The sequence below is a fragment of the Sinocyclocheilus rhinocerous genome, unplaced genomic scaffold (assembly GCF_001515625.1).
Source record: "Sinocyclocheilus rhinocerous isolate Xijiao unplaced genomic scaffold, SAMN03320098_v1.1 scaffold1568, whole genome shotgun sequence".
In the NCBI taxonomy this organism is placed as follows: Eukaryota; Metazoa; Chordata; class Actinopteri; order Cypriniformes; family Cyprinidae; genus Sinocyclocheilus; species Sinocyclocheilus rhinocerous.
Genome location: NW_015660888.1, coordinates 100,639 through 125,723, shown reverse-complemented (window position 1 = coordinate 125,723; position 25,085 = coordinate 100,639). Strand labels below are relative to the sequence as shown.

At 37.6% G+C, this 25,085-nt stretch overlaps 2 protein-coding genes across 3 annotated transcripts; both read left to right on the top strand.

Annotated features, from left to right (window-relative positions):
* Positions 1-250: 250 nt before the first annotated feature.
* On the top strand, positions 251-2,617 carry evx2 (even-skipped homeobox 2). Its single transcript, XM_016535220.1, has 3 exons — positions 251-659; positions 1,212-1,444; positions 2,009-2,617. The coding sequence occupies exons 1-3, from the start codon at positions 251-253 to the stop codon at positions 2,615-2,617; spliced, it is 1,251 nt and encodes a 416-aa protein (XP_016390706.1).
* Positions 2,618-10,156: 7,539 nt separating this feature from the next.
* LOC107725829 (protein lunapark-A-like) lies at positions 10,157-20,653 on the top strand. 2 transcript variants are annotated; one of them, XM_016535228.1, is made up of 13 exons: positions 10,157-10,290; positions 11,430-11,527; positions 12,464-12,505; positions 13,507-13,694; positions 13,853-13,911; positions 14,071-14,111; positions 15,169-15,252; positions 15,335-15,386; positions 15,974-16,159; positions 17,500-17,605; positions 18,650-18,720; positions 18,951-19,106; positions 20,310-20,653. In XM_016535228.1, exons 2-13 carry the CDS (start codon positions 11,501-11,503, stop codon positions 20,471-20,473), a joined length of 1,176 nt encoding a protein of 391 aa, XP_016390714.1. In that variant the 5' UTR covers positions 10,157-10,290; positions 11,430-11,500; the 3' UTR covers positions 20,474-20,653. The 2 variants fall into 2 exon arrangements, with proteins under 2 accessions (XP_016390714.1, XP_016390715.1); XM_016535229.1 differs by lacking the exon at positions 10,157-10,290 and adding an exon at positions 10,950-11,009.
* The last annotated feature ends 4,432 nt before the right edge of the window (positions 20,654-25,085 follow it).

The following is a 25,085-nucleotide window of genomic DNA, read 5'->3' as shown; positions in this document are numbered from 1 at the left end:
CACGCGCACCTTTAACGACGAAGGCGCAAACCACTTTTTGATGAATGACTTTCTGGACCAGAGAGGATGCGCGGGTCATTTTGAGCAGTCATTCGTTGCCCGCACTGGCATTCCTCTGTTTTTTTGCTTCCAGCTCATAAAGGTGTTATATTATTTAGAGGCGGTAGCTGAGCTGAATGCGGATTAGATCCGCCACCAGTCATCGGAGCACCAGCCCTGGGACTTTGGATTTTTTCTGCACGACTTCGTGATGGAGAGGATAAGAAAAGAAATGATTCTGATGGAAAGGGGACTACACAGTCCAGTGGCAGGAAAGAGGCTCTCCAACCTCTCTGACTCGGCCGGTAACGCGGTGCTTGAGGCCCTGGAAAATTCTCAGCACGCAGGTCGCCTCAGCCCGAGAATAACTTCCGCCTCGCTGCATGGCAGTCTCGGGGATATTCCCACCAAAGGCAAGTTCGAAATCGACAGCTTATTCGGAAACCACCACAGCGACAATACCTCCTCCACAGAGGTATCGTCCTCCGAAAGCAGGAAGAAAATAAACCTGTATCCTGAAGTTTCTCCTGACTCCGATATGAACAGCGATGTGGAAGTGGGTTGCCCGTCTCATCGCTCACCGGGCAGCATCAGCCAACAGAAGGAAAACAATAGCAGAGGTAAACAAATTACATGGAAACTCTGATCGAGTCGTCAAACGCTAATTTGAGTGGGCATCACAAAGTTTTAAATTTAGCCCTAAATGGCACTTGATTTACTATTATTTTTGTCATTTACATTTTTTATGTTATGTTATATATTTTAAGGTAGCATTTTTTCTCAAGTCTCTCAGAGTGCTGGCACGTCTTTTACCGTTGCCTTTAACGAATTAAATGATCTGAGGTTGCATTATGTGTGCTGCATACATTTTTCAGTGTTAAAATTATGGAATCGGTGGATACCTTTGTCTTTAATTGTTGATACTCTGTGGCTTTCATTTTTGGTTTAAAATCATTTCGCACTGCATCTAGATTTTCTGACAAATAAAGTTAAATATAAACCTAACAAGTTTCACTTGAATTGTATTTATGCATTTATAAATGCAATCACAGATATTATTTTATGTGCTTGTATATTTTATTTTATTGTACAAATTAACGTGATAAACGACAAATACCCATGTTTAAAATATTTATACATTTGTCTTTTATTTCTTTCATTATCCGATTTAGGTTTTTCGGACAGTAATTCAGGAACCTCCAATACAAGTTCATTGTCGAATATGAACGGTTCCTTCAGTAACTCCAACAGTTCGAGCGCGGACCAGGTGAGGAGATACCGGACTGCGTTTACCCGAGAACAAATTGGAAGATTGGAGAAAGAATTTTACAGGGAAAACTACGTCTCAAGACCCAGGAGGTGTGAACTGGCCGCTTCATTAAACTTACCCGAAACAACAATAAAGGTATTGGTCTGATTTGGTTTACCTTTTTTTCCAGAGAAGGCAGAATATGTTTCTTATAATTTATAATGTTCATAAAATGTTTAGCTAATATTACCCTTTTACAGCCACCAGCACAGTATAGATTACACAAACACGCAATTTTATATGCCCCCAAAAATAATGCATTCTCTTAAATACTGTTTACAGATAACATGTAGTCTGTACACACGAATGTGGGTTGTATTAAACATACGTAATGTGTAAAAAAACAAAAAAAAAACAATCTATTATTTTATTTTGTCTGATGCAAAAACCTGCCTATTTCCATCTGTGCTCACGTAACATATTAACCATAGAAACCTTTCCAAGGGGGTCCATTTAGAAAATTATCGGTCGATTCGAAAATGACACAAATACTCCTCTGATCATAAAGTTTTACCTAATCGCTCAGCAAAAATAAATGCACAGGTCTTGAGGTTGTTTGGCCAGTTAAACTGTAGTGTTTAATTGTTTTGTTCTCGCTTCTCGCCACTGTTCACCTGATCCTTAATTGTTACCTGTGTATATTTCTGTGGATGCGTGTAGGTGTGGTTTCAGAATCGACGAATGAAGGACAAGCGGCAGCGGCTTGCCATGTCCTGGCCACATCCCGCCGATCCCAGCTTCTACACCTATATGATGACGCACGCGGCCGCCACCGGAAGTCTGCCTTACCCTTTTCATTCCCACATGCCACTTCACTATTACCCCCATGTCGGTGTCACGGCAGCAGCTGCTGCGGCAGCCGCCTCTGGAGCCGCTTCTTCACCATTTGCTACCTCTATACGTCCCCTTGATACTTTCCGTGCGCTTTCTCATCCATATTCGCGCCCAGAGCTGTTGTGTAGTTTCCGGCATCCAGGACTATACCAGTCACCGGCAGGTTTGAACAGCTCCGCGGCTGCAGCAGCGGCGGCGGCGGCGGCCGCTGCAGCAGTCAGTGCGCCTTCAGTTACCGGGCCGTGCTCATGTCTCAGCTGCCACAGCAGTCAGGCCGCCAGCGCACTGGGCTCCAGGAGCACCAGCTCTGATTTCACCTGCACAGCGACAGGGCAGAGGTCCGAGAGCGGATTTTTGCCATACTCGGCAGCAGTTCTCAGTAAAACTGCGGTGTCCTCACCGGACCATAGAGAAGAAAGCGCGCTCAATAGATAGTACTGCATACACTCTTTCATTTGAAGCACATGTAATTATTATTATTATTATTATTATTTCTAATTTAAGGGACATCATTTCCATTCCAGTAAGGCCTATAACGCCCAGAATTATATATAAAAATATATTTAAAATACACTGTTATGGACATCGAAGGCCTTTTAAACATGTTACAACACAGTATTAAAACGATATAGAATGAGCAAAACGGTAATTGATTTTTAAATACGAGTAGTTTATTATTATTATTATTATTATAGTAATTATTTAATTTAGTCTTATTATCATTTATTAAAAAATGTATGCAAATATTATTTTCGATTAGATTGGACCACATCGTGCAGTAAAGAGAATATACACTGGTTGTGCCACTTAAGCATTGGTTAAGGGACCAAAGCGTAAGATGATGCTATTCTGAAAGTGCTGCTCGAGGGACTCTCCCTGATCTGACCCCAAACTTCAGACAAATTGCTCATGCATTTCTGTCTGCATACATATTTTTTGTCACTGGGCGGAATTCTGCCTTGCATAAAACCACATTTTTAAAAAAGCAAAATAGCACTTGTACAGATCAAATAGTGAGATATTTTGTCATAACACGCATAGTCACGTTTAAAATGTATTAAACCATTTTTTTTTTACTTTCATTTGAAATTATTGAACGGCACAAATAGCCTACCCCTTCTTACATTTTTTGTTATTATTATTTATTTTTATTATTCTTATTTATTTATGTGACTGGCTGGATGTTTATTTAATGTTAGGATTACACAATTGTTTTAGGTACTCAATTAATCTGACATTAGTTCACCAGACCAGAACAATTTAAAAGCGAAGGAATATCAGGCCTCAAATCATGTAGCAAGCCAAAATGATCACTCATTGTATATAAAGCATATTGCATTTGCTGTTTACCGTTTCAAATGAAAGAAGATGTTTCTGAGTTGTTGCGCGGGGCTGGTTGCCGTCTGTTCAATAAATGACAATACTAAAATCCCAGTGTTTTGCTCCTCTCCCAAGGGTTGCCGTGAAACACAACTCTGTACATTACGTCTCTGTATTTTACATATTGCCGACTGTATGAATTTTCATATTTTCACTTGAGAAAAATGTGCAATATAAAAATGTATATTATGTTATTTATTGATGGTGTTGTTCTTGGAAAATAAATATTTAAAAAGCAATTTTTAATATCGTTATCATTGTGCACGTTGCAAATAGCTAATTATTAACTGAAAGCAAGTTCAAATCAAATATAATATGTGGCCTATAACGTTTTTGTCCACTGTTTTACCATCTTTTTATTACTTAAATTTCTGAATTAGTTTTTTTTTTTTGTTCAGTCTAATTCTAAACAATAATAAACACACGTAGGCTAAATTAAATGTATTGTAAGTAGCCTACATTTTAAAAATGTGATTTTAAATCAACGGAGGTCTTTTCATCTTCTTTTTAAAGATCAATATTTCAATGAAAAAAAGGCAATAGTGTGTGAAGCGTTCCTGCTCTGTTAACACATTTTTTTCTCCTTGGTGAGAAAGTGAGTCTGGCATTAATTAAAACGACACTAAAACTATAGGGAATATGGAGTCTGCGATCACGGGTCATTCCGGCCCTATAATTTACCATTATTTTTACATTACCTCTAAATGATACAAGCTGATACTGTCGTTAATTGCAGCCTGGTTAAATATATACCGGAATATTCCCGGGGGACTTTGAGATAAGTTGCTTTCTTTTTGAACGTCCCCATTAAAGAAATGCGATTAGAGGCGCAGCAAGAGTGTGATGTATCGCCTTGTTTCGTTATGCTCTTTACCAAGGCGAGGGTTACAACCCATACAACAAAGGCATTGAGATAGATGGAGAGGCAAACTGGAGAAGACAGAGGGCAGAAAAACACTGGCCACAATAACGCCATCAGTTTTGTATCCAATGTGCAAAGACTGAAAAAAGAATTCATCATAAAATGCAGCAAACTGTCTGTCACCTTAGCCGAATTGCTTTTGACAAGAAAATAAATCTGCGGCTTGTTTAATATATTTTATTTTTTCTTTATTTCGGTGCTAATAGAAAAACCAAATTAAATGTCCACCACCAAGATAGAAATGCAAAGATCGATGATCCCCCCGCTACTGTCCAATCACGCCCATTTAATTGACTGTATTTTCTGGGTAATTGAACTGCTTGTTGTAAATTGAAGATTTTATAGAAACGACATAAAAACTACATCTACTGACATTCACCGCATCTTTGACATTGATTATCTGATCAGCGCGTGGCATGCTAACCTCCAATTCTTCATTACACACTGTTTATGAGCTGTTGCAGAACAACTCGCTTGTTCCACTGTGATTGATTGCCTTATTAACGCGTGTTCTTGTAAGTGTGACCGAACTGATTACGATGCATATGTTTAGAATAATGTTTCATTTAGCTGACTGCGAGTAATGCGAGGTGACAGCTGCTGCGGGGAGGACAAAATCCGAACTACAGGGAGCACGTGGGGGCAAAAGACTGTTGTTTTAAGGTGGAACTTCACAAACACGTCTGGCGAGAAGAAAACGGTGCACTCAACGGAACACCTGCACTAAAATTTCAGTGAAATGATACCATAGCTATATTAATAGGTCCACGCAAGAATTATGCTATAAAGACAGGTTTTAGTTTTTAATCAGATAAACAGAAGACTTTGGTAAATGTCTACAGATTTCATTATTCTCGGGGAAGTCTAAGCAGGGTGATCCCGAACCCATGCAGTTGTTGCAGAGATGGAACTAAAACCCTCACAGTTCGACGTGCTAACGACTACACCGCCCTATAAATTAGATTTGGATGATACTGCGTTATAGATCGCCATATATGCTGCCATAATTTGGTTTTGGGTAAATGGACTGCGTAAAAAAAAAAATGGTGAACGTGATTGAAACCGGAAAATACACCAAACAATGGCGTGCATTGAGTTCATTACACTGAGTCAATGGCCGTCTTTTAAACAGCTAGGCAACAAAGCTTTATTATTTGCTTTGTTTTTTGTTGACAGCATTAAAGAATACCGAGGGAACAGAAGGGAAAAGGTTAGTGGTAACAGAAGCACCGGCTGTGATGAGGAGATTTATGCATCAAATGAAACTACCCTTGTTTGTCTCAAATGAACGCTTCTGTTCAAATGTTGCTTTCATATATTATGTGACATTAATTTAACTATAGCTCATTAAGGCAGAATGAAATGGTTAAATTAACTTATCAACCCATAATGATGATGAATGGGGTAGTAATTCAGATACAAGCATGGGCAATTTGCAAGTCTGCACATTTTGATAGTTCTCAAATAACATTTGGAATAGCAGGTCATCCCCTCAATCAATTGCATAAGCACGTTAAGTCGGAGCGACTCTCCCTCAAAAAAGAAAATGTTTTTCATGCATATGTATTAAAACATGTTCGCAATTATCCTTGAAAATTGCCTTCACTTGCTTTAATGGCTGAGCTGTCTGTTTGCTATAAGCTGCCAATGAGAAGGTCTGGTTTGCAGGAGAAAATGGGGGTCAAAACATGATACTAAAATAACACGTTAATTATATCACATTTTGCCAATGTATATTTTCAGAATGCTCACTTTGAGTGTGAAACATGTCAACACCAGTACTCGTTCTGTCGAACAAGAACAACGTGCATTTATGGCAAGTAGCTGCACCTATACCTCATATGGTTAATGTCACCTGGCACATTCTGGGACATATCTGAATGCATCTGATGTGCAGAAAAAGCTCACGCCAATTGCCTTCCGTTTCCCGTTAAAATCTGACAGCAGTGCAAGTAGGAAACACTTGCAATTTACAGTCAGCGCATAATAGTGGAAACCCATTCATTCCGTATTACTTGAATTAATTTACCATAAATTATAACCCTTTGTCCGACTGACGATAATTTCCAGAGAAGTAGTGAATGAGTTTCATTTTAACAGCATAGCCTATGATACACTGCGCACCATTTCACCGCCAAACAGACCTATACTGACGACCATCATTACAACAACGTGATGAGTTCAACGTCCAGGCGCCATAAAGATAACCACATTTCTGTCGCAATAATAACGGAGGATTGTTTTTAATCAGATTCAGTGAAATTAACTGCGAGTTGTGGAAAGTTCTTGCGGGCGACTTGATCATGCAACTGCTGTCGGGGTCAGGTTAAACAGTAGCGTGCAAATCTGGCAGAGGCGCGCGGCACGAGGTTCGAATGGCTACTTGCGAATCATTTATCCTACCTAAAATGTCATCACAATTTTTCAAATGTATCGATTTCTAAGAAATATTATAATTATTGTACACTGGCACGTCATTATATTAAACATGTAGTGATTTTGTTGCACTGTAATGTTCCTGACAGCTGTTACTCTGTGAGAAGTGCAGCAGCTTTGCGCGCTAATTCGTGAGCAGTCTGTCAGTCTCGCCGTTAGTTTCCATATTACTGAAACAGAGAGTGCAGTCTCTTGCTTTAAATGAGTCCCATTGACAGTGGTCAATGATATGTATACTCACATAGCACACGAATAATTACAATTTATGAAAATTTTTGAAGATTTCCAGAGGATATTTTTGTTTCAAAGTAAAATGACCAAATTCTTTATATTACACAATTTTAATCAATACTCAAACTGAAAACAAACAGACCCCGTATAAGAACAAATATTGATATTGAATCTGAGATGTCTAGATCAGCTCTAATTAGTCACAGCAAATAAAGAAGGCATTACAAAGTGTATGGGTTGAGTAAAACTACAAAGCAAACTGTATGTTTGAACTCAGTAATAAGCAATAGAAAACAGAGTCCCATTGCCTATACAATGCAATACAATACAATATACTTCTGAATGCATGCAGTGTGCATCTTTCAAGACAAACTGTGTGTGTGTGTGTGTGTGTGTGTGTTTAATCTGCTATCAGTGTGTTTAATTTGCTAAACTATTTAATTATATTGAATGAAGAGGATCTCTTAATGAAGATGCTGCAGCTCATTTACAATGACATTATTTAGTATTAAATACCATTCAGCAATGATTTTAGAAACAAATGGACATAAGAAAAGTGTCATAATAAAAAGATAATGCATGCTCTCAGTCTGCCTTTAATGTGTCTTTTATAGATTTTATGTTATGTGGGGACAAATGGCGGGCAACACAACAACCCCACAACCTATGCATGTACAAATACACAAGCCAATAAGATATCAGTTTTGGCTCCACAATGCCAGTATATCTTATAGGGATAGTTCAAATTCTGTCATTTACGCACCCTCATGTCATCCCAAACATGTATGACTTTCTTTCTTCTGCAAAACACAAAATAAGGTATTTTGAAGACTTTTGGCAACCAAACAGTTTTTGATTTCAATTGACTTTCTTTTGTCTGGGGGGAAAAAAAAAATCTTAATATCTTAAAATATCTGCTCCGTGTCATAATAAGCAAGGTCTTGTTTTTAGATCTTAGTCCAGAGTGGTCACCACCAACACTGAGAACATATGTACTTCTGGTCCAGTGACATAGAGACATATTGTACAACTGGTTCTTATGGAAGATGCATTATTGCGAAGATGCATTATTGCTTTACGACCATATACAAGCTAAATTTGTTACTTTATGATGAAGTACACAGTGCACTGGATTCAATCTACTCACACTGTGTTGTGAGAGTTATACATTTATAAGTGTAGTTGCTGTCCGTGGTGCTGATCTTCATTATTCCTGCTGAGGCAGTATGGTCGTTCTAGCACTTATGCTAGATCTAGATTTCATGCTGAATGCCCCATCCTCTCTCCATTTCAGAGCTATCAGACTCCAAATATAGAGCACCAACCATAAGAAGCATTGGCAGTTTTCTCACAAAATATTTGCTGTGCTTTTTAACAGTCTTGCAGTGGTCTCATATAGCAATATAATGTCCAAATAACGCTAATATGCACCTTTTTTTATTTTGAATCAAAATTTCAGATCACTACTTTTCAAAGTGCTGAAAAGGATAATGTAGCTTTTGAGATATTTATTTCATGCCAGATTAATTTAAGACATTCATTTAGCTGAATTAATTACAAATACTGGGATACTGTAAAAATGACTAAATACAGACAATTACAGATATAGAATGTTTTCTAAACCATACACACACACACACACACACACACACACACATACACATATATATCACTCAAATGGCATAAAACAAAATGTAAATAAAAAATGTATTATTATTATTATTATTATTATTATTCAGCAGTAAAGTATACACATTCTACCTCTCTTTAATCATGGCAAATAATACATTCCTGTTGTATGTTCCTGTTTTTGTCAACTCTGGGCAACTGAGAAAAATAATAACCTAAAAATGTGCTTCATTGACTTTTCAGTTAAAAATATTACCTATTTAACATCACTGAAATAACCAAAAAGCATTAGGTTACACCAACAAAACTAAATTTAAGGGTTAGGTAGAAAATAAATAAATAAATAAAAATAAAGTAAATAAATAAAAATGTGCCTCACGCGTTAAGATTAATTGATATTTAACCACAATTAACCTAAACAGGCCTATATTACGTTACATCCCCAAAACTACAAATAGCATATGACCTATGCTCTGCTTCTCTACAAGGACATCAAATGTTCTCCTCGTCATGTTATACTGCACCTAAACAAAGACAGCCATCACTATTATATACTCAAATTCAAGTGATTTTGAGTGAATTTTGGTGTTGGAATTAATGGAACGGACAAACCTAATATAGGATTTTTTTTGAGCTACATAAAAAATAACCAAAAGTGCACATCACACATTTACACTGTAGGCTACATTTCACTACCCAATGCAGACCTTTCAAGTTCTACTTTTCTTTAGAAAGTAGGCCTGCTCTTAAAAATTTTCATAAGCCATAAGTCATAATAAAGTAGTGACTTACTGAACAGCTATCCAGTGACCGTTTTTGTTGTATGTGAACACAAAAACAGGGGTTTCCTCTTTGCCAGGACTGTAACATGCCTTTAAACAATAATCAGAATAATAAATTGATATGTAAACTGTACTTTCCAATTATCTTAATCCGAATAAACTGATGTAATGTATGGCAGAAAGCATATGTTGACTTCTCAAGTAGCCTATACATTACTTCTGCTGAAATATTAGCAATGTGTATGTTTCCACTTCAGTCAATAGCATAAAAGTGTTACTGATTGGACATTCATTCACTCATTAATGTTTTTAAATTGATTATACTATTATTTCAATTTCATTATTTTAAATAGGCTAAAAGTTGTATAGAATAAAGCTTTTAATTCATTTTTACACAACTTTTGTTTACAAATACAGTAACAGCAAGATCGTCACATCCGTAAACATAATTTGTATTATCTATTATAGTATTATTTATAGTATTATATGTATTTTTGCAATAAACCATTTGTTTCCGTGGTGACGTGAACGCTAAGGAAGAACGGCGCGACGTTCGTTCTATTTTCCCGCGCTTTGAGAGAGAGAGAAAGTGCTTGATCACGTGACAGAGCGGTGAAGGAAGGAGGTCCGACTCCGTGCCGCGTGGGCTTGTGGGAGCAGTTTGATGACATAGACCGTTGAAGTAGAGGAATAATAAGGCAAGTCTCGTCTGGATATCTTATTCACGGGTAAGGCATCCTAAATTATGTTTTGTTATGACCGCGTTCAGCGTGTTTATGCAGAAGAAAGCTGCGTAACAGCGCGCTGCATGAAAGAGAGCACAACATTTCGTCTAATAATGGCCGCTGTATCAGCTGACAGCAACGAGTCTAAGGTGATGCTTTTTAAATCTGCATATACAAATTAAAGGAGTCCTGCTATTGTAGTTTTAGGAAATATCATCAGTCGTCGAGTTTATTCTTTAATAACACATTTAAAGCGCAATGTTTCAGCTAACAGAACGAAACTAGAAACAGAGATAGTAAAAACTGAACGAGTTACAAGTATATCTGTTTTAAAGGGTAATTTTTAAAGCTTCACAGTCAACCTGATTTTCCTGAGATATAAGAGCTTGATTTTGTTTTCTGTTCTTAAAACGCATTAGTCTTAAGTTGAACGGGTGAGGCTGAATGAAGTTATAAATAAAGTGACTTTCATTGCTGCTCCTCGCAGTTCTCCCACCACAGTCCACCCTGTTTCATTCACTCTCAAACCAGTCTGTGTGGTTGAAGGGCCCTCTGTCTGAGCTCTTGAGGACTCTGTGGTTTAAAATAGAGGAGTGTCTTGTTACTTTTCAGAGCCTCCAGATTTGGTGTGAGCTGTGGTGATATTTGATATCACTGATCTGATGCATCTAAGCCTGCATGAGCCACACTTTCTTAATGTCACTGCAACAGAAAACGAAGAGGTATTTGATGTGAAGAAAGATGACACGGATACACTCTTGAAAATAAGTTTGTGTGGTTTGAAATGACTAAGCTGTAGATACACTGTTGAAAATTAAGACATGCTGCTAGTTAATGTGGTTGTCTACACCTGTGGTTCCTCTGCTAGGACACCTGTGTGAACTTGAGAAGCGACTTCATACATCCACTAAAAATCAAATGGATTAGAAAATGAATTTGGTTTTGAGGAAAAACTCATGTGGCGTTTGTTTGAAGATATACACACTTCTAACAAGTGTGACTTAAGCATTTAAATACTGTAAATGAAAGCCTGCAGAGGTTATAATCAATGTTATCTCAAGTGGAAAAACATCTATCGTGATCTTGTTTGTTACTTAAATATTGTTATTGCTGAAAGAAACTGTTGTCTTTATTGTGAGCAGGTGTCTGGCTTCGGCGTGGAGTAACAAGAGTAACAGAGCCCAGGCTTAGAGAGAAAGACTGCCCTCACAAGATGGGGGGTGTGGTGTCTCGGTGGAGGGTAAATGTGCTTTAGTCACTGACTCAAAGATGTACACTTAGGCTGCATCCAATATTAATGTTAAGGTCTGCAATTTGATTTGAATGTGGTTTGATCGAAATGCCACACAGATATATGGTGTGGTGTTGTCTTTCTTGACTGCTACAAAGCTTTAAAGGAACCGTTCACCCAAAAATTATAACTAGCTGAAATTGTACTCACCCTCAGGCCGTCCAAGATGTAGATGAGTTTGTTTCTTCATCAGATTTGTAGAAATGTAGCATTCCATCACTTGCTCACCAATGGGCCCTCTGCAGTGAATGGGTGCCGTCAGAATGAGAGTCCAAACAGCTGAAAAACATCACAATAATTCACAAATAATCCAAGTAATCTTGTGAAGGGAAAAACTGCATGTTTGTAAGAAACAAATCTATTATGTTAAGGTGTTTTAACTTTAAACTGTCGCTTGTAGCCAAAATAGAAGTCCACAATCCATAATAACGCTTCCTCCAGTGAAAATGTCCATCAAAATCACATCTTGCATCAAAATACACTGTCATATTTGTATAACTGTTCTGGACTGTGTTTGGTGCTTGATCTTCACAAGAAGTTATTATCAGCTGTTTGGACTCTCGTTCTGACGGCACCCATTCACTGCAGAGGATCCATTGGTGAGCAAGTGATGTAATGCTAATCTTGGATGGCATGATGGTTAGTAAATTTACAGCAAATTTTAATTTTTGGGTGAATTATTCTTTCAAAGGTCTCACTATTAAAAGTGTGATTTGATATTTAATGAGTTGATATAACATGCTGAGGTACACCGAAATCTAAATAGAGAAACTTCACAATTTTTGTACTTTTTGTACCTCCTACCAATTTCAGCTGTGCAAAGATTGCTTTATTCTTGGTGAGAGCTTGCTTTATTGTTGCCAACTGTACTGTATCCATCCACAGGCAAAGCCAACCACTGTGGAGGTCTTGGAGGGTCTTGATAAGGTATAAAACTGCACAAGCCTTTCAACCATTTCCTGACATCACCCATTCAGTCTATTATACTTTCCTGACATTGATGGTGTCCTTATGCAGTTAGGCCATGGGAATACTTGAACTGGTCTTAATTACAGTGCAGGTATATTTACACTTTTTTTTTTTTTTTGAAGGTGACTTGTTTTTTTTTATTTTTAGGTTCAGTTGTGGCTCATAGAATAACACAAGGTTACAGACAGACACACAAGTCTGCCACAGTACAGGCACTGTGTAACTGGCATTAGATATTTTAGGATGGGGGCAATCTAGTAACACCTCATTAAGAGAGCTCTGTTCAATTGCCATATCTTCGAGCTTGGCTGAGTATTGTACAAATAACTTGTTTGTACGTTTACTGTTCAGAAGCCAAAGACATGAGATTTAAACACGTTTGACCTGATTCGTATCATGACAAGATTAGATTGGTGCGCAGTTAAGTTAAATTTTTGCAGGTTCTGATCAGAGCCAGTCTCTCAAGTTCTGCTTTAGGTATTTAGGTCATGGAGATTTGATTCAAGTTTTGACAACACAACTTTTCCAATACGTTTCCTATTCAATACTAGGTACAATTTTAAAGACAAACACATAACTTGCTTTTTCTTGTTGTAATTTTGATAAAAATGTAATTAAATATGAATGATACTCCATATCGGAGCAGTTTTTATCCTGCTATTTGAATGCAACTTACTAATAAAAAAAAAAAAGAAATGGAAAAATCTATTTCTTTCACTTTTTTACGCCCTTATTTTCTCTTAATATCTTCCTTTCCTAGCTTTTATTGTTTTGAACTATGACTGAAAACTTGTATAACAGGCACTTCTGATGTTCATTGCCATCTTATGATTAATCGCTTGTTTGTTTGTTTTTTAAACAAAAAAAAAGTCGCTTTAGATAAAAGCATCTGCCAAATGAATAAATGTAATCCCTGCCCTTGTGGAGTTTTATGGAGTGTTTTAATTGATCTCCCTCAGGATATCCAGGCCCTTGAGGAATACAGAGAGAAGAACCAGAAGCAGCTGAAGTTATGGGTTTACAGACTGCTGTTGTACTCAGCCCTGCTGTACTTGATAGCCTGTACAGTCATCTACGTGTGGTACATCCCAGAGCAGATGATTGGAAAATTAATTGTGGCATCACCATTCTTGATATTTCCTCTGTTGTAAGTACTTTCAGTCTTTGAATTCAGACCAGTAGAAGGATAGTCAAATGTATGCATTTGGTTTTGATTCAGTGTACATTTTCTAGATATTTGATGTGTATGAATATCAAAAATACCATGGTGATGACTTTAGAAATGAGTTTTTTTCCTGTCTGCAGAGTTTGGCTGCTGAGGAAACTGCTGATTATTTTATACAAGAGACGAACGGAGACAAACAGTAAGAATTTCCTTGCGAACAGTAAACGGCAGCGAAATCTGGATTTGAACTTGATTTTATATTTGTTCTCATTATGAGGTCAGTCTACTATGTAGACCCAGTAGTGTTGATCATATCTACGCATTCATTTTTCTGTTCTTTTTATTTTTTGCATCTTAGATGAAAAATTAGAAGAGCTGACAGCAGACAAAAAGAAAATAGTGAGTAATCAGTAGCAGTGTCTTTCTTTGAATGTCACTTCCTGGTGTGAAGTTCATTTTGGCCTACTTTGCATCTGTTTTCTGATATTTGTCTTATATGGTAGGATCTTTTAATATGAGCAACTTTCACCTAGTCAGGGTGCTTCCCTCTTCCCCTGTGAGCTGGTTAGCCCTATGCTAATGTTAGCACAACAACGTCCTGTTTTCCTTTCATCATATTGTGCCCCTCTGCTGTCAGTGAGAGAAAGAGATAATTTCTGCTTCTAATAAATAATCTGAAATCAATGAAGACCGCGGGTAATTGGCAAAGAGACTTTACTTGGTAAAGTGCTTGGGTAACGACTTGTCTTTAAATTAATAGTGTTTAGTGATGGGAGGAAATCAATCTGAGAAATTGCTTGTCATCCACTGTCATGTCTAATAACTTTCAATAATTACAGCTGATGGATTTTCACACTCCCCATTATCGCAGTAGGGCTTGTAATTATTCTATTCATTAAAGTTAAATAATTAGCACTATTTGCTCTTTCCCTGAAATTAAGTTTTAAAATAAAACTAAACAGAAGACGGTGAGAAAACGGGTTGAGTTTTTGTTTTTAAACCCAAATATATGCAGCAGGTCTAGCTCCTTCATTTGACTTGGACAGATGCATTCAAATCAATCTGAGAAATTGCTTGTCATCCACTGTCATGTCTAATAACTTTCAATAATTACAGCTGATGGATTTTCACACTCCCCATTATCGCAGTAGGGCTTGTAATTATTCTATTCATTAAAGTTAAATAATTAGCACTATTTGCTCTTTCCCTGAAATTAAGTTTTAAAATAAAACTAAACAGAAGACGGTGAGAAAACGGGTTGAGTTTCTTTGTTTTTAAACCCAAATATAAGCAGCAGGTCTAGCTCCTTCATTTGACTTGGACAGATGCATTCTTTATAAATCGAAAAGGTTTTTGAAATTCCTAACAATATATGTTTTCAGTATTTGATGTTAGTCAGTTGGCATCACCGTTTGATGTAATTGTGATTACGTGATCGTAATGTTTTCTCAAACAGCTTGAACAGGTCATGGAAACTGAAACCTACAAAAATGCCAAGCTTATTCTGGAACGGTTTGACCCAGACTCTAAGAAAAAGCTTGTAAGTACCTTAATATTAAATCTACAAATTAATCTATTACATATGTGCAAATATTCATGCTTTTGTTTCGTTTTCTCTGAAGGAGTTAGAGGCTCAACCCATTGGCCCACCTGCAACTCCAAGGCCAGGCCAAGGTATTCCCCCTATAAAATTAACATGAACTCACAGCTGAACCATGTACATGTCATTCTTATTAATATATGAAAGTGAAAGTGACATGTGGCCAAGTATGGTGACCCATACTTGGAATTAGTGCTCTGCATTTAACCCATCCAAAGGGTTCGGTGCCTTGCTCAAGGGCACCTCAGTCGTGGTATTGAAGGTGGGAGAGAGCGCTGTACATTCACTCCCCCCACCTACAATCCCTGCCGGTACGAGACTCAAGACTTACACACACACACACACACACACACACACACATTTTCATTCATCAGAATGTAATAACTACTTGTAATAATGTTTAATACATTTTCTTACTGATGAAAGAAAAGCCACATGGGCAGGGAAAGTAGTTTTAACCAGCAACATGTGAGTTGAGTTTTAAACGGTAGGTTTCTGTGTTATAATTTAGGAATGGTGGTAGAAACAAAATGATTTGACTCATTTTTCCTGTTTCTAGATCACTTTATTTGTGACTAAATTATGTTAGCGACCCCAAATGTAGACTTCAGCTTATCAGGTTTCATATTTCATTGTCAGAATCATGTCATTTTCTTCTCAGAGCTGCGTCAGCGGCATGTGTCCCCTCGTCCTGCTGGACTTCCACCTCCTGTCCCTGCCCCTGCAGTCCCCCCTACTCCACTGTCTGCCCCGGGAGGGCCGCCTGAAAAAGGTCGGTCTACCTCAACCCCACATGGTCTGATCAGGAGGCCTGGGACCCCGGCTGGCACGCCTGGCCCAGCGATGGGTGAGTCTCATGTCCCTCACTAAACATCTGATTGACTTTGCTTGTCATAGATGGGCTGTTAGTGGTGTTTCATCACAGATCTGTATTCATTTCCTTTGTTGTTAAAGGAACCCTACCCCTTTTTTTAAACGCCTGAATATCATACTTTGTACGTTCAATTTTTGCAGTACATGAACTATTCACCGCATTTGGATTTTCTTAATAGCTGAATGACCTGCTCCATTTACCAAACCAAGGTTTTTATATAAACAAACAAAACTATGAGAAAATGTGCTGTAAGTTTTACCTCATTTGAAGAGTAATGTGGAGTCTGAATTGCATCAGAAATAAGCAGTCAAGAAGACCTTGAGGAAACCAGTGTTGTTATGGTTCATTAAAACTATTAAAATTAAAAATGTTGCCTTGGCAACTAATTTAATTTAAGTAGTAAAATTACTAAAACTAAAATTAAAATTACATTTGAAAATGTAAAAATGCTAATTCCAAAAATGTATAAATGCTATATTAATATATAAATAATACTAAAATAAGAGCTCTTTCGGTCTGTTTTTATAAAAATATTTTTGCTAACTGATATAAAGTGAAATGAAAAGGTAAACCAAAATTTTTGCCTTGCCAACTAACTGCAAGTTAAAGAATTAAAATGACCAAAGCTGAAATAAAATTAAAACTACATAGAAATATAAAAAAACTAAAATGACAAATGCACATAAAATTACTAAAATTAAAATGTAAAATTAAAGCTAAAAATATAAAAGTAAATGCTAATTCAAAATATTAATAAATGCTATATCTGTGTATATCTAATGCTAAAATAACACGGGAGCAGTCGCGGTCTGTGTTTTAACTGTATCTTATGAATGGAGAGCACTCTTTTTTTTTTTCTTTTTTTTTTTTTTAATCCCTGGTCGATTACAAACATCTGCTAGCAGTGACTGACAGGTGACACAGGCCCCGCTGTGTTAGTCGTGCAAGTTTTGCTCTATGCAAACAGTTCTGGGTTCTGTTCAAGCAAACACCTTTAGGAAGAAATTGGAAGTGAAAAGCACCTTGGTCCACTGCGGCGTCTCCATATGCCAGTAAATGAGTAAGCAGCAGGGATGCCTGACTATGCCAAGTCTGGCAGAAATGACCAGTCTTCTCGCTATGATCGCTCTTGATGTTAAATTATATTAATTATGAGTGTGGATCACAGCGGGCATGAGGAGGGAGGTCCATATCAGTGTCGTTATTAAAAGCTGTCCCCCTTATCATTCATCATCGGCCATGCAGCACTGAGCCACAGATGCCATCACACTTCTGCAGAGTGTGCTGACACGTGTGTGTGTGTGTGTTCGCAGGAATGCACCCTCCAGGTCCTCCGCTGGCCAGACCCGTCCTCCCCAGAGAGCGAGGTGCCATGGACAGGGTCATTGAGTACCTAGTGGGTGATGGACCTCAGAACAGGTGAATGGTCTATTGTGAAATCATGATTTATATCTTTACACTGAGCAAAATCAAGGTGTGATATGATTTCTGAAAAAGAAAGATCACCATGTAATACAGAGAAGTTCAACTTCAGTTCAGCCAAGCTCAGAGAATAAATATCAGTTTGGCTGTATTACATTTTAAATAAATTTAAAAACAAAAAAAATTAGATAAGAAAACCTGAAAATTTTGGAATGCATTTCAGCTTCTGTAATGAGATACATTTGCATGTAAAACATTTTTTCACAGTTTTTCTTTATCAGGGTTGGATTATAAAAGACATATTATTGCTCAGTGATGTGAAATGTTGTGTATCTCTCCCTACCCATTCTGTGCTACACACATGAATAATATACTGCATTTCCTAACTTGAGAAAACATGCACTGGTACTTGCCAAAGCGATCACATTTTCATTTTTACTGCATTTTTACTCACCCCAAACTTTCTAAATTTTTCATGCAAGATTTGTAATCTCATTACAAATCTTGCAAATCTTAAGTAATGTAATTTAACTTCACATGACTGTTTCGCACCCTCTCTCTGACTCTAATCATGTGCTTGTGGTGTCGTCATAACCCTGGTTTCTGAACCAGCTGTTCTGCAGTTTAGTTTGAGTAAATGGTCTGGGTGGATGGGGATGAAGCTTTGAAGGCTAAGCTAGGTTTATCAGACTAGTAACATCTGTTAAAGGGGTCATATGATGCTTTTTTAAAGATCATTGGGGTAGATATGTGGGGGCGTGTTAGAATGAGCCGTTTTAGGGGGGCGTGGCAGAGTCTTAACTTTGATAAAGAATATCTCTTTGGTTTTGAGACTTTAGTCTTTGCAACTTCAGGGATCTTATCTATGCACAATCAGCTTGTAACACTCCAAAGAGAAAGGAAAACTTGAAATCGCATCATATGACCCCTTTAAGAGTGTGAATATGGTTTTAATGCCATGTGGTTTCTTTCGTCCTTAGACTTAACCAACACAATGATTTAAGCTTTTCCGGTTAAATAATTTCTCTCTTTTTATTGCAGATACGCTCTGATATGCCAGCAGTGTTTGTCTCATAATGGCATGGCTTTAAAGGAGGAGTTTGAATATATTGGTAAGATTGAGAGGGAAATTCAGCACTTTAAGCAACGTTTAACTGTTCAGTATGTCACTGAGCTCTTTAAATCAGAAGAGGACTTTTTTTGAATGTAAACAAGTGTGAATGCACCGTCTCTCTGATGCATTCACAGATCATTATTAATGTGCTACATGTTTATTTTCATATTCATATGTCTGAGGATCATTCAGATGAGAGGAGTTTGTTTTTTATCATTTGTGTTTTAGCATTCAGATGTGCCTACTGTTATTTCCTGAACCCGGCCCGGAAGACACGTCCCCAGGCCCCGCGTCTCCCAGAATTCACTGCAGAAACCAAGATGAGCCAAGACCCCCCTGCTGTTGCCATGGAGACAGACCTGTCTAGCTCTCCACCTGCCCCAGGTACCAGATCTCCACCAGAGTTCACCTGAGCAGCAGGAGGAGACGATGTTTAGATGCTCCTGATATTCTGAGTAGTGTGAGGGCTTGTGCGCAGTATTAATGGAGGATTTTTGAAGGGGTGGGTTTGTTTACTGCAGGTTTATTGTGAGTGTGAGATGAGACGTGTGTGTGAGTCCCTGCTGCTCATGCCCTCTGAGAGGACATTTGCTGATGTGCTGAGAGCAGATCTGTGAGGTGATTAAAGGCTTTAGGGTCTTATATTCCCCCCCACTGTGCTGCCTAGTTAGTAGGGCTTTACCCTGTGTCTGTACCTGCTGCTCACACACACACACTTTTTTGCTCTTTCTTCTGTTATGATGTGCTCAGCCAATATCAAGTGATGACTGATGATACATCGAGTGTGTGCTCTGTTTAAATTATGCATCTTCATTTTTGGAATTAATTTTTTTTTAGAAATGTAAAATTTTCTTTTGAATTTTTTTTTCTGTTTTAGTCTGGTTGCTGGTTTGTAATGAATAGTTTTGTCATTTTATGAATGGTATTTTTAGTATTGTAATTTTGCACTTTGTACATTCTGGAAACTCTGGCCTTTATTTATGATTTAATAATTGGCTGACTGTCTATAGTCCCTTATTCTACATTATTCAAATGTTTGAGGTCAGTAAGGGTTTTATTTTTATTTTTATTTTTTTTTGTGGTCTTGTTTTGAGCAAATAAATGCAAAAAAATAGTGTAATTTAATTTTACATGACTGTTTACCACCTTCTCTCTGATCTCTCTGACTCTCATCATTTGCTAATGGTTGTCATCATAACCAGTTTCTGATCGAGCTCTTTTGCAGTTTAGTTTGAGTAAATGGTCTGGGTGGATGTGGATGAAGCTGAGTTGTGACTGTTAGGTTAAGCTAGGTTTACGTAGATCATTTTAAAACGAAAGAAAATCAAACTTATATGTGTAGCGCTTTTCACAGTACACACGGATACAAAGCAGCTTTATAGAAAGTCATACTGTTATGTCTATAATGCCTTGTTTTAACTTTGAGCACTTTTATGGTATTAATGGTGGTATAAATAATGATGCACCAAATTTAGATCTAGCAATGTTGTATTTTTTGCATCAAATTCCAATTACATGCCAATTATATATCTTTTCGCAGTGAAATAGAAATCTTGCTAACAAGCACTTGTTTTGTTTGTTCATTAGAGGGTAAAGCAGCCAGTCCAGGGCATGTGAAAGCAGAACCTGGAGAGCAGCAAGCAGAAGAGAGCCTCTCAGAAGAGAAGAAGCCAGGAGATGCCGATCAGCAGACCGGCCTCCCTGACAAATCAGACGGCGAGCATGATGTGTCCGCCATGGAAGTGGAATAGAGTGAGAGAGAATTTGCCAATATAAACCTGTCTGTTCATCTTGCGTGTGTATGTGTGTGGGTTTGATTTTCATATTCTTTACCTTTAGTTTATTTGTTTCCTTTTAATATCTACACATTATAATTGCAGTGTTATTTCCTAGATTAGTAAGTCTATGAAATAGTTCAGTGGTCAAAGGGATTGTTGTGAGGGCTTTTTTTTACTTTTTCTTTGCCACTGATATAACTGAGCTTAAAAATGTCAGTTTCTTTTCTTTTTTTAAATCTGTTATTTTCTGGGCTTGAGAGTGAAGGTGTCATGGTTCTGCAGGTAGAGATGTGTAGTTATTGGTCGTAGCTAGTGTTATTTGTGTCGAGAGATTGCCGGTCAGTGGATATGCCACTTGAATGGTTAAGTGACCCTGCTCAAGTGAGCGTGAGAGAGCATCTGTGTGCTCGGCTGAAATAGGCTGTTAGAGCTGTTAGCGGCCTGCGGCATCGCCTTGCTCGTGGTCCACCCGCTCTGACACGGAGAGACATTGAGCAGAATGTGTTAAAACACAGTCCATTTTCATTAGGGAGCCTATTTTAGCTTGTGATCATTTTATTGAAATAGTTCAGTGGTCAAAGGGATTGTTGTGAGGGCTTTTTTTTTTTTTCTTTGTAAAACTACCAATTAGAGCTGTGAATATTCAATAATTAGTTACATTGCGGAGTTTAATATTCATACATTGTGTCTTTGTTTACAATAGAACCTGTATGTAGAAGTTAAACTTTGCAGAAGTTTCAGCACATAACTCTTTGTTATTCTCTTATTTGGCAAGACAAGCAGCTATTGACATACGTTTCATTTCATTCTTCATATAAGCACTGTTTTGTGACAATGTATTTAATATTCTTATTTACAATAATGCAAAAATGTCCTGTTCAAAAGTATATTTATAATATTTATATCCTCTCAGTGCCTGTTATTGAAGTGTCGCATACATTAGGTGCTGTGCCACGAGAGATAGCTCCCATGTTTACATGTCCGTTCAGGTACTGCCATAGGAATGTCTGGCTATTTATTACGGCATAAAAACAGCCCTTCAGTGTTCTCAGCCTTATGTGCCTTTATGTTTGACCTGCTTCAATATTGAGAAAAAGCAGATGTATTGTCTAATGATTATCAAGCATCGAATTATGTGCGAAAATACAGTGCTGTTTTATGTTGTCTACAAGGTTTGAGAAATAAAGTTTTTAAAACAGCTGAGCTTGATTACTTGACCCTCTTCATTTGCAACAAGAGCGCTATCTCTGCCCCTTGACACACACATGTTCCCGCTGCCGCTTTCTCTCAGGTCAGTCTCTCACATTTGTCTTTGGGATTTTATAATGCATGTTTACAGATACGTGACCCCCTGAGCACAGCAATGCATCACTGTCAGCGGGACAGTGGCACCTGATTCCCATACACTGCGCCTCTCTCTGACCTCTGACAGCACCCTGGCGCTCCAGAAAAAATAACCCGTCAATAGGACATTTGAACCTTTTCCAGCAAATATGATGTAGATCAAGTGTTGGTGAATTACTCGTGAGGTGGGCGCTCAGTAGCCCACCCCAGACGTGGAGCGTTTCATTTCGAAGTCAAACTCCTCACTACATCACGCTGCGAGAGATGACATTTATTTTGTTTGACATCTTTGGTAGCGCGCTGTCAGTAAAATCATTTTGTGTGTTTTGAATTCCCATCCATTTAAAGAGTTTGCGAGCTCGGCGCTCAAATACGCTTTTTCATGTTTGTGGCACAATCGCTTTTTTATTGAGGATTTCTCTCAGATCGATGGAGTGATTAGATAGGAATCCATCTTGATAGTCACCTCACTTTCTCTCATAGAAAGATTCACATTTCCAGTAGTACAAACTCATTTTTTTGTCATGCCATCTCTTCCCTACTTGATACATCTGTTCAGTTAAGTATAATACACAGCATAGTCATATGGATGTTGCGTGAAATTAAGAAAGGAAATGCATTGTTTCAGAACAACAGCAACAAGGTTTTAAAGAGATTCACCTTATCCACCTTATTTTTTTAACGTAAGAACGGGTGCAACCATTTCATCCATTTCCAGTTATTTTTAGTTGTGCAAAAAATGCAGCTTGATATTGCAAACTGGTATTTCTTATATCCTTGTTGTAATTGTAAAGGTTTGTAGCACAAATAGTTTTGCTATTTACTGCACTTTGTTATTCTTCTTGTTATTTACCTACAGTGCTGGGTAGTAATTGATTACATGTAATCTGGATTATGTAATCAATTGTAAAAAAAAAAAAATTGTAATTAAATATTACATTTTAAAAATGCTCATAATCAGATTACAGTTACTTTTTTATGGATTACATGATTATTACACACAATGGCAGTAAAATCATTCATAATTTGATTCTCCCTAATTCTCTCTCTTTTAAAATGGCCTTTCTAAAAATCCTACTGTGTGTCATACCATTTAGCTTTGACTATATTCACAAATGCCATGCAAATAAACTTGCAAACCATGCTTCTGAATTTGGGTGAAAAAAGCACCTCTCAAGTGATTAAACCACGTATGAAACAAATAATTATTCTAGTTACTGAACTTCAATAGCTGTGAAAAACTTTGTTGTCATCATATCCAGTGACCTTTAGTAACTCTTGATTCTGTTAAAAGGGTCATCGGATGCCCATTTTCCACAAGTTGATATGATTCTTTAGGGTCTTAATGAAAAGTCTGTAATATAGTTTGGTTAAAATTTCTCAATGGTAGTGTAAAAACACCTTTTTTTACCCTGTCAAATAGAGCTCTTTTCAGAGCAAGCCATTTTGTAGCATTTTCCTTTAAATGTTAATGAGCTCTGCTGCCCCCGCCCCTCTCTTCCGAACTGTTTACTTTAGCTGCATTCATCGTGAAACTTGCTAATTAGCACATTATTAGGAAAGGCCATTTGCAAAGATTCATTAAAAAACCTTATCTCCACGTCTTCTGTAGGGCGAAGCTGGATCACGAATGATTCGCGCAAACATAGAAGCATTTAGGCAGATCAGGGGCGCATTCCCTTCAAAACGTAGTCCACTGCGTCTTCAGCGGCTCAGATGTCGGGAGTAAATGACGACTGCTATGTTCATTATTACATCCAACAACACCTCAGTCGCTTGTTAGGAGTCATTCTTGTCTACATCTGCTCCGGCGGTGAAACAATGGCGGACTGATGACAGCTCACTCAGGGCGGGTCTAAGGTAAGACGCCAGTCCAGTCTGTGCTGAAACGCTCTACTGTCAATCAAACTATCGTGGGAGGGGCATCTGAGATCGGCTCGATTTGAGAAAGGGGAAAAGATTTGAGTAAAAAAAAAACACTGGGTGGATTTTATCATTATAGGGTGGTTGTGTACACACACTGCCAACATACATTTCAGTTCAAACAACTTGTAAAAGTGCATGTAGCATCCTATGACCCCTTTAAGGAAGTTAAAAATTTAAATAGTTTGGTAACACATTCACATGTTTAGAGTTCTCTGATATCAGTTAATGGCCACACTGACATGCAGGTAAACAAATAAAATATTTTTTTAGTGTTCAAGAGTTTAAATTATTTTTATTTGACTTTTTTTTTTTAAATGTAATTAATTATTAGCTATTATTACCCACTGCAGTTCGTATATTGGGCCCATTTTGTGTATTAATGCATTTTTTGATGTTGATATAAAAAAATGGAATATATTTTCTTTCTCTTTGCATTTTTATATCGATATGGTATATTCAATTGTACGTTTAAAATGAGTTCTATTAAAAAAAAGTAAACTAAAAAGTGTTTACCCTAAAGGTTAGGTTACCTAAAACGAGTAACCTAAATTAGTTACTAACAACATTTTTCATCATGTAATCAGTAACGCACTACATTTTGTAATTAATCTTCCCAAGCTCTGTTTACCTATAGTGGCTAATGAATCGGAAGTCTCACACATTCACAGAAAATACCTTACTTCTATTTTAGTCCACTCTCTTTTCATCTTAGGCCTACTTTATACCACAGCTGGCAGATGTTATATAGAGAATCCCTATATAGGTGGAGAGAAAAGATAGCGAAGGATGCATATTTTCTGCTCTCCTTCATACAGCCCGTTTGTCCACTCTGGAAGGAGATTCCATCTGTTTTCTGCCATCAGCGACCTACTAATTGAAGGATGACAAACGAGCCGCTGGTTTGCTGAGCAAAGGTAATTCCGACCCGGTCCTGTCGGGCCAAACCGGCATGTGTGGATTCTCGGAGTACTACCCTCTCGGACTCAAACTGCACATCTCTCGACTCCGATTTATACTGATCTTTTATTTATTCCCTGAAAATATGGCAGATAAGAAACATAAGTGTTCTTGATATTGTGTTTTGTCATATCGAGCAGCCAAAGATTGAAATCCTAAGAAACAATTTTCTGTTGAAATGAAAGAGCTTGGCCTCGTGAACCCTGGAGGAAAATAACCCCGCTGTTCCAGGCAGAATATATATAACAGAGGAACTGAATAAGTTAAATAGACAAGAGCACGAGCCATGTCACTTTTCCATTTACTGCCCTTTGGGGTGAGCGCGTCAAAAATCCTCTTAAAAGAAGACTTGTTATGT

Coding starts and splice junctions, on each gene's coding strand:
- evx2 (XM_016535220.1), top strand. CDS start 251: ATGGAGAGGATAAGAAAAGAAATGATTCTGATGGAAAGGGGACTACAC. Junction 660..1,211: donor GAAGGAAAACAATAGCAGAG/GTAAACAAATTA, acceptor TATCCGATTTAG/GTTTTTCGGACAGTAATTCA. Junction 1,445..2,008: donor TACCCGAAACAACAATAAAG/GTATTGGTCTGA, acceptor GGATGCGTGTAG/GTGTGGTTTCAGAATCGACG.
- LOC107725829 (XM_016535228.1), top strand. CDS start 11,501: ATGGGGGGTGTGGTGTCTCGGTGGAGG. Junction 14,112..15,168: donor CAGCAGACAAAAAGAAAATA/GTGAGTAATCAG, acceptor TTTCTCAAACAG/CTTGAACAGGTCATGGAAAC. Junction 18,721..18,950: donor GGAGGAGTTTGAATATATTG/GTAAGATTGAGA, acceptor TTTGTGTTTTAG/CATTCAGATGTGCCTACTGT.